The sequence below is a fragment of the Typopeltis vanoorti genome, chromosome 4 (genome assembly GCF_054136105.1).
Source record: "Typopeltis vanoorti isolate ZY-2024b chromosome 4, IOZ_Tvanoo_1.0, whole genome shotgun sequence".
NCBI classification, from domain to species: domain Eukaryota; kingdom Metazoa; phylum Arthropoda; class Arachnida; order Uropygi; family Thelyphonidae; genus Typopeltis; species Typopeltis vanoorti.
In genome coordinates, this window is record NC_143552.1 from 82,304,695 (window position 1) to 82,318,491 (window position 13,797).

The 13,797-nt window shown below is 35.1% G+C and overlaps 1 protein-coding gene across 4 annotated transcripts in view; it reads right to left on the reverse strand.

Annotated features, from left to right (window-relative positions):
- Positions 1 to 5,267: 5,267 nt before the first annotated feature.
- Positions 5,268 to 13,797, reverse strand: part of LOC150107453 (protein tyrosine phosphatase type IVA 1-like) — a 185,211-nt gene continuing 176,681 nt past the window's right edge. For all 4 annotated transcript variants that reach the window (XM_090391883.1, XM_090391881.1, XM_090391885.1 and 1 more), the window contains exon 6: positions 5,268 to 6,068. In XM_090391883.1, coding sequence (XP_090248009.1) covers positions 5,960 to 6,068 — 109 coding nt within the window. In that variant the 3' untranslated portion in view covers positions 5,268 to 5,959. The remainder of the gene's footprint in view (positions 6,069 to 13,797) is intronic.

A 13,797-nucleotide genomic window follows, 5' to 3' on the forward strand; every position in this document is an offset into this window, starting at 1 on the left:
TCCAAGTCTCATCCATAGTAAAAAATAGATGCAGAAAATCAGTTTTATTTTTGTCAAAACGCTCAAGCACTGTTCAGAGATTTTCATGTGAATGCGTTTTTGATCTGCTGTGAGCAAGTGCATCACCCATCATGCGCAAAGCTTTTCCATTTGCAATTCTTCATGCAAAATATGTCCTACACGTTCTTTTAAAATGCCTATAGTCTCAGCAATTTCACACACTTTGACTCACCGTCATCCAATACCATATCGTGCAGGTGATCAATGATTTTTGGTGTTGTTACACTTTTTGGACGTCCTTCACGTGGATCACTTTGAAGGCTGGCATGGCCATGTTTAATTTTGGCAGCCCATTTCTTAATTGTTGAAAACGTAAGAGAAGAGTGCCCATAAACTTTTATGAACTCTGAATGAATTTCTTTTGGCGTTAAACCTTCTTTTACAAAGAATTTTATAACCGCACGATACTCAAATTTATCCATTTCAAGGGATACAGACAACACTTTTGCTTCAGACAACTGTATAAAACAAACTACTCGATAGAATGACTTGCAATTTCACATGGATGCTTATGACAGATGTACCAACTTAGAAAAAAAAAAATCTTGTTGATAGTGTTGCCATCTATGGCCGAGGCTGAGAACGTTTCCCTAAACAGCTTCTTTATACACATCTATCCATTAAATACTGCTGTCACATGTGGGGTGGTGAACTCTGAAGAGACAAGGGTAGTCACTGGACCCTCTCTCACCAATACACTTCACACACACAGTCAAATCCATTCAAATACATGCAATGACTAATCAACAATATGAGCAACTATTTTACAACATGATCATGAAATTAGAAAACAGACTGACTTAGAGCACCTGTCTATTGAAATAAGCAAATAGCCAATCTTTTCCACTATATCACAAAAAAAAAAACACAACGATTAACTTAAACCTCTTAGAACTTTGTTCAAAAAAAAGGATTCACAGCATGAAAATAAAAGAATAGGATGACACTATACATCATTTAAATAATCGAAACCATGTCATTGCCTACACTGATGGATCATCTGATGAAGCACTCAACCAAGGAGGAACAGGGTGTTCTACCTGGAGGTAGGAAATGCAAATTAACAGCTATACAAGCAGCTCTAAAGTTCTCTCTCTCTAATCCAGTAATAAACATTACAGAAGGAATAACCATCTACAGTGACTCAAAATATGCACTTGAAGCATTAAAAAATGGATAAACAAAACTCGCACAGGAAATTCATAAACTAATAACTTTAAATTTGAAAAATAAGAACTGTACAACAGATACCAACCCATGTAAATATTGAAGGCAATGAGAGGGCAGACAGACTAGCCAAAGAAGCAAGATACCTCAAAAATTACACCCATTACCACTAACTGATGCTAACCCTATTGCAAAAATAAGACTGTTAAAACAAACTATTAAGAAGAAGAATGAAAATAGAGAAATAACTACAATCATCACCAGATTAAGAACGGACCATTTGAAAGGCATGAAAATTCAGCTGGATGGTACTAGAAGCTATGAAATATGCAACTGTCCAGGAGTCTAACACCTGGCATATCTATTCTTTTCCAGCAATTGCCGCTGCTCTACAGAAAATCAATTACCCTAAAGAAAAGCTCTACTCCATCAAAGTTCAACAGATTGCCAAAGCAGTTCTACAGGCCCACAGTCATATCTAGAAGCTCTTCAATGGACTCGACAACAACTAATCAATAGTCCCTTCACAGTAAATCTTCAAACTCACAGAACAAATTTTTCCTCTTCGTTCATCTATTCCACTGCTGCCATCTTATATGTTTCCCAAGCATACAAATTCCTTCTTGCCCATCTTTAGTATAGTACCAATAATAGATTCTTCACATATATATATATATATATATATATATATAAATATATAAAATTTTGGCTAGGAAAGGAAAATGCCCATAACTATACCTCCCCCAAACACACCCTAAAGTTCGCATACCTCTTGCCACACCCTATTTGTTTATAAATGGTTCTTCCAAGTGAAGTAACTGGTACAACAGAGGAGGAAATATTTGTCATGTTTGTGTCAAGAGAGATTTGAGTTAGTGTTATCACAGAAGATAAATGGTAAAATTGAAGAGATCAATGATGTCATGGGGAAAAATATTTTTAACATGTTTGTGTTGGGGTGAAACTTCTCAGACTGTCCCTTGTGAAACAAACATTTTTTCATAATTTTAATCATTAATATTTTCTCATTGTAATATGTGAATGAGCCACATATTACAATGGTTATTCAATTATATAACCAAATCTTCATGGGAAGAGAAATGTATTTTAGGATGTATTATAAACAAATATAAGAATCCTATATTTAGTTATTTGATTATTCCCACACTCCACATGGTTTCCGTTTCAAACTTGTTGCAATGGTTCCCACGTTTTGTATGTTAGTATTATTGTAGTCCACGGTAACCTTTTCATTGTATTTTTGTTGGTCCTAACCCAGAAGCATCTGTGGTTGAAATGAGTTGGTTTTCATTTTTATATTGTTACAGACAAATAAATTAACATTTGTGGTATTATGTGCATGTCCAATAAGTTGCTAGGGGTGAAACAAATACAGCTATTAGCCTCTTGATATGCATGTTCATATTTACGATGGACAAACTTATTGAAACATATGAGAGGAAAAGATTTGTTTGCAAATTAATAATTAATAAACAGCAGCTGTATTACTCAGTAAATATCCAGAGGAATTGTTTGTCAGCAGCTCTTCAATTTTTATTGATCATAGGCATCCCACTATGCTAGTATTTTGATTTGCTAGATCACCAGATGCAGTCTTCTCATAATACATAGAATTCATTTTTATTCAGGAATAGATGGATTTTTACTTACTGTTTATTGCATTGCAACTTATTGCAATGAAAATAGTAAAAAACATCCCTCCCCCTGACAGCCACCATATTGCAGATACAAGAAAAACAAGTTTGTCTGTGTTTGTTATAGTACCAAACACAGACATAGGAACTAAAGTCTCAACCCACTCTTTCAAATTTTCACTTGCAGAAAGTAAAGAATATACAGGATGTATCAAAAAATTTATACACGCTTCAACAGCTGATAACTCACTTAATTTTCGTTAATTTGCAGATTTAACGGATTTGAAATAATGGCTGAAACCAGACTAAGCTTTGAGCAAAGAAAATTTATCCTAAAATGTTACTGGAAGTATGAAAACGTAGTGAAAATGCAAAGACAGTTTAGAAGAGAATTTCAATGAGATCCACCTAAGAGAATTACTATCACTCGAATTAGAGATAAATTTGAAGAAGATGGAACTGTTCAAAATGTCCATAAGCAACGTTCAGGAAGACCACAAACAGCTACGAGGCCTGCAACAGAAGAAAGGATGATTGAAACATATTGTCAAAGTTCAAGAAAATCTGTGCGACAAGTGTCTTGTGAGATAGGAGTATCAAAATCAAGTGTCCATGCATGTTGAAGTGCAGTCATTAGAAAAGTTACATTCCAAAAAGAGTACACGCTCTCAATGAAGATGATCCAGATAGGAGAATGCAGTTTTGTGAGTGGTACTTGGAAAAATGTGAAGAGGACGCACAATTTCCAAGACGAATTGTGTGGAGTGATGAGGTCACGTTTAAATTAAATGGGTCAATTAACCGGCGCAATTGCAATTACTGGGCACCTTAGAATCCGCATGTTATGGACGAACATCATGTAAATTTACCAGAAGTGACGGTGTGGCTTATCAGCACACGAATTAATTTGACCATTCTTTTTCAACAGTACTGTAATTGGTGCCAATTACTTGAACTTCCTGCACGAAGCTGTCATGCCACGTATTCAAAAGGACTTATTTTCAACAAGATGGGACTCTACCCAACTGGCAACAGTCGACGACTTGAAAGCAGCAATCGAAAGAGAATGCACCCAACTACAAGACAAAATGATTCTCAGTGTTTGCAATTCCATTGCTGCACGGTATCAGCGGTGCCTGGACCAGGACGGTCATCAGTTTGAATACAGACGTTGAGGGATGAAAAGTACATTTATGTAGTGTACTTTACAATGTGAAAGTTAACTGTATTATAATAAATACCAACTTTATGATAATTCAAAGTCTGTATACACTTTTTTGAGACACCCTGTATATAAACCTGAAATAAATTTGAACTGTATTTGAGATTTCTATATCATTAAAAAAGCTCACAAATATTAATTTTACAAATAAAATCCTACCAAAAAAGTTGCACGCAACATACCATATATGGAAAACTGAAATGCACACATCTAATGTGAATGTGTTAAGTATGATGTTGTCTGAAAGGGAGAAGTATTAGTGAAAAAGAAGTTATGTCAAAAGTATCATGAAAAGTAACCATGATATCAGCATTCTTTAGGACAAAATTTTTAATTAGATTTGAAGTGAGTAGAAATTTTTATTTTATTTTTTATATAAGATGAAATATAGCCAATAAGGGTCAGAATGATCATCCTTCTGACCTGTTCTGAAGTAATAAAGAAAGCAAATATTAACAAAATGTAACAAGAAGAATGAGATAGAACTGGAAGAGGATTTTAGGTTTGGCACTGATGCATTGAGATCTGACATGATTCGTATCAGAATGAAATTGGGGGTGACCTTTATGATGGAAATCATGTAGAGTGTAATTCAGATCAATGAGTTTTTGATGAACCTTGAGGTTTTTGTGAGAAGCAGGTTTAGTTTACATGAAACACAAGACTTGCTAGCATACCTTTTGCTCCTGTCCACACATAGCTATAGATCCCACCCCCTATACTTTGACTCATTATACACAACATTTTGTATAAATAGTGTAAAAACAAATATTCAAGATTACAGCATGAAAATATAAATTTTTAAAGTTTCATATTACAATGTCAACCAACCAGTCTTCTCTGTGAATGGCTGACACATGAATATGGATGTGTGGACTATATAGAACTGCAGACAAAAAACATTGGTAACAGCACAGATAATTATCAAATAAAATACTGTTAACTATCTGTCCATTGGAATTATGGCATTGCAAATATGAAATTTAAGTAAAAAGCACAGCACAAAGATGCAAAACTAATAACTTTTGAAGGCCTTCTCTATGTGACATTAATATTAGCTCTGCTGAAGCTTCTGTATGCAAATACAAGTTAAATTTTTATTTTTATTTGACATGTTTAGTAACCACAATTCTCATTAATTTATAAATTAACACAAAAACATCTTGGATTTTCATTATTTTTTATTAAAATATAAAATCCAGTTATGCCAAAAACTGAAAATAATACCTTTCATTACTAGAGATGATTATATAATTTTTAAAATTACCATAATCTGGTATCATAAAATACATATGAATTAATTTTGCATTACATGTGAGTGACAAGTGCATGTTGGTGGTAGTTTGGCTTCTATTAAAAACTATTCTTTATATACTATAACAATCAGTTTTTCCAATTTTTCATTGTCAAGTTAAATTGTTTATTGTTATAATGTATAAAAAAATATATATTATCAGATCTAAAGTTATATTAAAAATGACTAATAAAGAGAAAATATTGATTCAAGGAATGTTTAAAATTTTTATCATTCTAAATAGATAAGGAATTATTTAAATTTTGAAAAGCAAGTCTTTTTTATTTTATGCCTCATCTCCGGAAATATAGTACTAGCTGAAATATCTAACCGGGTTCACTACAGAGTACTGAATTATTTTCAACTTAAACGATACTTTATTGAGGAAACATCAGCTTAATATTGCATTAATAAGTTATTTTTTTTTCAATCAGTACCATAAAGGAAAAAATAAACAAACTGCCTTTTAGCTATGTTTAAAAAAAGAAACAAATGAATATACAGTAATGGATGACCCATACAGTCCTTTTGCATGACAGTGCTGTTTGTCAGCACAGACGTTCACTGAATTACACATTGCTTTTGTTCACTTTTAAATTTGAGACGAGATTTAGGACGGTACTTCTGAAGATAGTACAACTGCCTAGCATTAATAGCACCTCTCCTTTTCCTAGAAAACAAAATTGTGAAATCAGCAAACATACTTAAAATATAAAATTAGTTAAATCACACAACAGTGGTTGTACAGAAAACTTCACACCCTGTTACAGTGCTCATTTCAAAAAAAAAAAATTCCATATTAAATTACTATTCTAATCATTCTTTGGTCCCTACATGCTGCTATTGTGAAAGCTGACTGTAAACAATTCATTCCTGTCCGACAATTCACAAGTAATACCATTACAAACAAATAAATACAGTATTTAATATAACTGTTTATGATTTACTGTTTGCAGAGTATGCAATGTTACAAGTACAAGTCAGAAAAAATGAAATTGGAGATGGAGATATTTATCTCTACTAATGTTTAATTTCATGAACAGCCATCAACCAAACTATAAGTATTACCTTGGTACAAATTCAAGTATGCCAAAAAAACTGAAGTATAATGAAACTTTGCACTTAACAATCTTAAATTACTCCAGACATCCAGAATATCTACATAGAATCACCATACCATTACAACTTCTGCACACCACTGCAATGTCCACAGAATTATGCGGTTCTATTAGTGGTGCTGTGCGCAGCCAACATTTACATGTTTATCAGTACAGAGATGTTGATAGTTTTTTCACTTGGTTATACTATAAATTAAAGATATCAAGAAATTATATTATTGGTTTCATTCTTGAATCAAGTGTAAGGAAACAAAGTTTGCTCAGAGAATGTTGAATCTGTAAAAAATACCCAAAATGTCTGGTTTCCATACACTAAGTAGTTTTGTAAAGCTTTTTCTCTTAGCACTTTGTCATATTCCTTTTCAAGATCTAGAAAACCTGGGCAACTACCCAGACTGGTTTTGACCTTTATTGAGGTCTTATCAGTGGGAGCCAAACCCAGAAGAAGCAATGCCAAAGTCTCCAACCCAGAGTATTTTAGTAATAAGTTGTAACCCTTTTTTACTACCTGTATATGGAATTATGAATTTTGCATTACTTCAACCTTGGTATCACTTCGGGGTATGGCTCCCACTGATGAAACTGGTCTGGGTAGTGGCCTTTACCATAACGCATAGCATTATACATGTTCTGTATGAGGTCGACCATGCTATGTTAGGATGCAACAGCTTGCAAAGGCATGTCTCTGATTTAATCCTTGAGAACACAGAAAATGATGTGAGAGAGAAACATTTTGCAGAGAACGATGTTATGTGTACTGCAAGGGTGGTCTGAAAAGTTCTCGGCCTACCAATGAAAAAATGAATTTATAATTTCAAAATTATTTTTATTTTTTAACATAATCTCCCTTAAGACTAATACATTTATTCCAGCAAAGCTCCAGTGCCATTATCTCATCCCTGTAATGGTTCTCAGTAAAATCTGCAAAATACCCCTCTACAGCTGCAATCACCTCTTGATTCGAAGAAAAATGTTGACCAGCGAGGAAGAGTTTTTAGTTTTGGGAAGAGATAGAAGTCAGAGGGAGCCAAATTTGGGGAATAGGGTGGATTTTCCAACAATTCATAGTGCAGATCCCTTAATTTTCCCATTGCCAAAACACCTTTGTGGGCAGGTACATTGTCCTGATGAAAGATGATTTTTTTTCTTCTGCAAACCGGATCTTTTCTCACAAATTTTTTCATCTAGTCTGGTTAAAGATTGGAATTATATTCCCTGGTTATTGTTTTACCCTTTTCAAGATAATTAATAAACAAAATGGCTTTAGCATCCCAAAACACCGATGCCATGACCTTTCCTGCTGATGGAACCAACTGTCTTCTTTGGCGCTGAACAACTGCCTTCGGTCCACTGTTTTGACTGCTGTTTGGATTCTGGTGTGTAATCGTGAATCCAAGTCTCATTCATAGTAATAAATCGACACACAAAATCAGTTTTATCCTTGTTAAAATGCTCCAAGCACTGTTCAGAGATTTTCATGTGAGTGCGTTTTGATCAGTGAGTAAGCACGACACCCACCTTGCATAAAGATTTTTCATATGCAATTCTTCATGCAAAATATATCCTACACGTTCTTTTGAAATGCCTATAGTCTCAGCAATTTCATGCACTTTGACTGGCCAGTCATCCAATACCATATCGTGCACTTGATCAATGATTTCTGGTGTTGTTACACTTTTTGGACTTCCTTCACATGGATCATCTTCACGGCTGGTATGGCCATGTTTAAACTCAGCAGTCCATTTCTTAATTGTCAAAAACAAAGGAGAAGAGTGCCCATAAACTTTTATGAACTTTGAATGAATTTCTTTTGGTGTTAAACCTTTTACAAAGAATTTTATAATCACACAACACTCAATTTTATCCATTTCAAGAGGTACAGACAACACTTTTGCTTCAGACAGCTGTATAAAACAAACCACTGAATGACTTGCAATTTCACATGGATGCTTATGACAGATGTAACTTAGAAAAAAAAAAATCTTGCCGATAGTGGTACCATCTATGGTCAAGGCGGAAAACTTTTCAGACCACCCTCGTTAACTGATGACCTAGGGGGTGAAAGCCTGTCATCGTTCTTCTGGACACTAACACCAAAACTAATGTGGCAGAGGGTGATAAAATCAAAGGCACTTCTCTGGCAGCAAACAACAGACACTAGAGATATCTTCTTCACAGATGAGAACATTTTCCCACTGAAGAGTTGGATCTTCCAACAGGACTCAGCCCCTGCACAAAAGGCAAGGACCACACAACAGCAGTTGGAGACGAATGTGCATGACCAGAATCTGCTGGACTTCAAATTGTGGTTCGAACTTGAGAGAGAGTGAGTACTACCTGCAAGAAATGACAACCCAGCATCACCATCCTGAAGGGATTTGGAACAAACAGTGGCAGCGTTTCGATTGGATTTTGTATGTGCCACCATTAACATGTGGCCTCACAAACTTCAGGTATGCGTGAAGGCAAAATGGAGAGTATTTCGAACATTGAGTGTTGCTATATGACATTATGCATGTGGTTTATGTGATTTACTGATAGGAAATGGTGACCACTTCCTATTTCAAATCCCTACAATCCTGCGTGTCCTGAATAAGTGCAAAAGATATCGCTATACAGTCAATAGTACTTTTCTTATTTCATGTGTCTTCTTTGTGAATCTGTGCTCATCACTATTTTGGGACATGGGTATTAGTAATGACTAGTTCATGTCCTTATCAGAAATTCAGTACATTTACTATTATTACCTTTGATCTTTTCTACCAAAAGATCTTTCCCAAAACATTTTCTACTATGTTGTTTAAATCTCCCACGTCAATTTTTCCTTTATGTTAATTGCCTTCTCTAATGACTGAAAGTTCTTTCAATTTTGTGGAACACAGACACATGCAAGTTTTGAGTGTCCAATTCCTCTTTTGGAGAAAAGAGGAATTGGAAGACGGAAAGAGGAAAACGATTGGAGAAAAGAGCAAAGCTAATAATAATGGCAAATATCTGTTGGATTTCTGCTCAGGACATGGACTGGTTATTACTAACACCATGTTCCAACATAAAAATGTGCACAAATTCACATGGAGAGAAGAGGCTAGGAATAAGAAAAGTCTCATTGACTATGTTATTGTTGATAGTGATGTTTTCTCCCTGGTGCAGGACACCAGAGTGTACAGAGGATTTGAAATTGGAAGTGATCACTATTTAGTCTTGAGCAGGATAAAATTGAATTTCATATTGAAAAGAATAACATGTAAGAAAGTTTTAAAGCGAATAAAAGTTGAGCAGCTCTCAGATGTGAACTGTAGACTAAAATACAGAAATATTATTGAAAAGAAAATGAAAGAGTTTGAGAAAAGGAATCAAACCTTGGAGATTCAGTGGCAAACTCTGAAGGAAACATTGATTGATTCTGCCAGAGAGGCATGTGGTGAGGTTGTGTGCAAGGATAAAAAAAATCAGAACTCCCTGGTGGACACAGGAAGTTAAAGAGGCAGTGAAGGAAAAGAAGAAAGCATATCAAAAGTTCCTGGCAAATAAGTCAGCTATTACTCTTACAGAATACAGAGACAAATGTAAGAAAGCTAAACAGTGTGTAAAACTAGCTAAACAAAAGTCATGGGAGGACTTTAGCAAGAATATAGAAAATAAATATCAAGAAGGTGGCAAAATATTCTGGAGGTTGTTGAAGAAACTTAGGAATGGAGGAAAGAGTGCTGTAAAAGGAATTAGAGATGATAAAGGTGAAATGAAAACAGGAGAAAAAGATATCCTTAAAGTATGGAGTAATTACTTTGAAAAACTGCTAAATGAAACAAGCAGTGATGACAGCACAGTGATAAAAAACACTGACCAGGCATGCAGTCAGGAATACATATCCATACTTGAAGTAGAAAAAGCCATCAAAGGCTTGAAATGTGGAAAGGCAGCAGGAGTAGATGATATTCGACCAGAAATGCTGAAGTATGGTGGTATAAGAGTCTTACAGTGGCTGCACTGCATAGTTCAGAAAGCCTGGACAGAGGGACGAATTCCCGATGATTGGAGTAGAGCTCTCATAGTACCCATATATAAAAAGGGAAATAAAACTGAATGTGAGAATTACAGAGGTATTTCCCTACTGAGTGTTCCTGGCAAGATCTATACAAGTATACTTGAGAAACGGTTGAGAAGAATTGTGGAAGAAAAGCTTGGTGAAGAACAAGCTGGATTCAGGCCAAATAGAGCCTGTCAGGATCAGATCTTCACTTTACGACAAATAGTCGAGAAAGCATGGGAATATAACAAAGATCTCTATTTAAGTTTTGTCGATTTGGAAAAGGCATATGACAAGGTGCCAAGAGAGAAGCTATTCAATACGCTGCAGTTATATGGTGTCAATGGGGCATTATATCAAGCAATACTTAGTCTTTATTTGAGTTGTGAGTCAGCAGTTAGAATTGAAGGAAGTACAGGAAGATGGTTTAATGTTAAATCTGGTGTGAGACAAGGATGTACATTATCCCCTCTGTTATTCATTATCTATATGGATCACATTATGAAGGAATGTGGTATTAAACCTGATATCAAAATTGGAGATGTTAATGTCAGCTCTTTGCTTTATGCGGATGATGTTATACTTCTAAATAAATCCGCTACAAGATTCTCTGACTAAATTGAATAGCTGTTGTAATAGATATGGTATGAAGGTCAGCAATAAAAAGACAAAGACAATGAAAATAGGCAGAATCATTGAAAATGTCAACTGTGTTGTGAATGGAGAACCTGTGGAACAAGTAAAACATTTCAGCTACTTAGGCACAATTTTTACTGAAGATGGTAAACTAAATATAGAAATAGACAACAGACTCAGCAAAGCTGGTATCGTGGGAAGTCAATTGAATAAATTCATATGGAATAAGAAAGAAATTAGTCGGAACACTAAATTAGCTGTATACAAGACTGTGTTCAAACCAATTTTAACTTATGGATCTGAGAGCTGGGTCAGAAGTAAAACACTTGACCAAAGACTAGAGACCGCAGATATGAGAGTCCTGAGAAAGATTAGAGGCGTGAACAGATGGCATCAATGGCAATATCATATTAAAAATGAGGATATTAGGAAAGAACTTGACATTGTCAGCATCCAGGAATGCGTTAGCAGAGCTAATCTCAGATGGTATGGTCACTTAAATAGAATGGGAGAGGAAAGATTAGCAAAACAAGTGTTCTCTGCCAGGTTGGCAGGAAAACGACCCAGAGGAAGACCAAGATATAGGTGGATTGATACGGTACAAAGTGCCTTAGACGATAGAAATATAAGATCTGATAATGTTGGAGTCTTGACAAGTAACAGACTGATTTGGAGGAAAATTGTAGATAGGAAGTTAGTAATGATGTAATTTTTTCATGTAGTACTGTCATATCCTGTACACCCCTTGAGGGTACATGGCAGGAATTTGATGATGATGATGAATTCCTCTTTTGAAATTTGCCAAAATCGAAATGCCTTGCCATTTAAGGTTATTGGCTTTGTGTTTAAGTGCTGCTTAAAATTATTACTGCCCAAATAAGACATCTTGTTATTTAGAAGAATTTCATTCCTTCTCTTCGTTTCAGTAATACCATTTATGTCAACACTGTAATTCTTCTATCAGTCTACTTATTCTATTGATGTTACCCACTTAAATTCTGATGTTGAGTTTGTTCAAAATAAATATAAAAAATTTGAAGTTGTGAATACCAAAACAACCACATCACTATTTGTACTTTGCTCATTGTCAATCCATGAGAGGCCAAAGTTTTTCCACTTCTTGGTTACGTGCAACATTCAGATAGCACTAACATTCATAAAACAAAATGTATCTTCCAATTTATGCAACATAACTTATTTCGAGAACAAATTGCAGAAAACAGGATGCCTGCTTCCATGTCGACAGTACATGGATGTGAAGCAAGCAAGTGTGCCCATGCATTAACCTGTTGGCATAGGTAAGATAGATCCCCCTCTGGGTGCATTCATACTCTTTTTTTTTTTTTAATGGAGAACCCATCCATGAGATTGGTCAACATATAGTATCAGGTAACCAAAAAACGTTCGTGCAGTTTTTCATAATAAAAATTAAACAACTGCAGAAATTTTCATGAAATGTTTTATTCATTAAAATAAGCACCTTCACAATCTACAACTCTTACCTAACAAGGTACATGTTTGTAAATTCTGCTTTATAAAACAAATTTATTTTCAGAAATAATAAACCTAGCAACCTCCACTACAATCTATATTATTGCAGAACTGCAACTGTCTAGCACCAAAAAAGGTGATAATCACTTGGAGAAATGTCAGGAGAATATGGAGGATTAGAGAGTATCTCCCATTCTAAAGTACAAATTTTCTCACAGGCAAGTTTTGTATTGTCTTGTAAGAATAGCACTTTCTTCCACTTAACTAGTCCTGGCTGTTTCTGAAGTAACGCATCCTGCACACATTCGGGTTGTATCGAGATCTCAGGTATAATTGTTTGGCCTGCTGCAAGAAACTCATAGTCAACAATACACAAAGCACAGTCTTCTGGGGATGAAGCGGTGTCTTTGAAATATGCAGTACTGGATCGTTTGGGGACAACCAATGATAAGTTCGCATCCTGTTAGAGTACAAGATCCATTTTTCATCCCAAGTGAGCAAGTAATCCAAAAAACGGTTCATTTTTATGACGTGAAGCAAGTGAAGAACAAATCAATAACATTCGAAGTCTGTCATCTGATAATGCATGTAGGACCTATTTGCTTAGCTTCCACGATTTTCACAGTTGATACAAGTGTAAACTAATTGTTTCACCACTCACGTTAAACATTTGTGAAAGTTCTTGACATGTTAATATTGAATTATTTTCAACAGCGGCACGTAATTCTTCATTATTAATAAGGGTGGGTCTTCCTGAATGTGGTGCATCTTCAAGTGATTTATCACCAGAAAGAAATTTTTTAAACCATTTCTGTGCCGTACATTCTGCTATTGCATCTTTTCAAATGCCACACATATCTTACGGGATACTTCTGAAGCCTTTCAAAAGAGTTTCAATTTGTAAAGCTAACAAGCCAGAATTGCAACTAACATTTTAAAAGTGTTCAAAGTTATAGAAAAAAGAGTACATGCAAGTTAGGTGCACCAATTGACTGATTTGTATCTGTGCCTTATGATGTACATAAAAACTGTGCTTTGCAACTAACTACAGAATAAAACAAACCATTGCAGTGAACTCTACCAAAAGCCGCACAAACTTTTTTTTTGGGTTTTCTGATACAAGAATA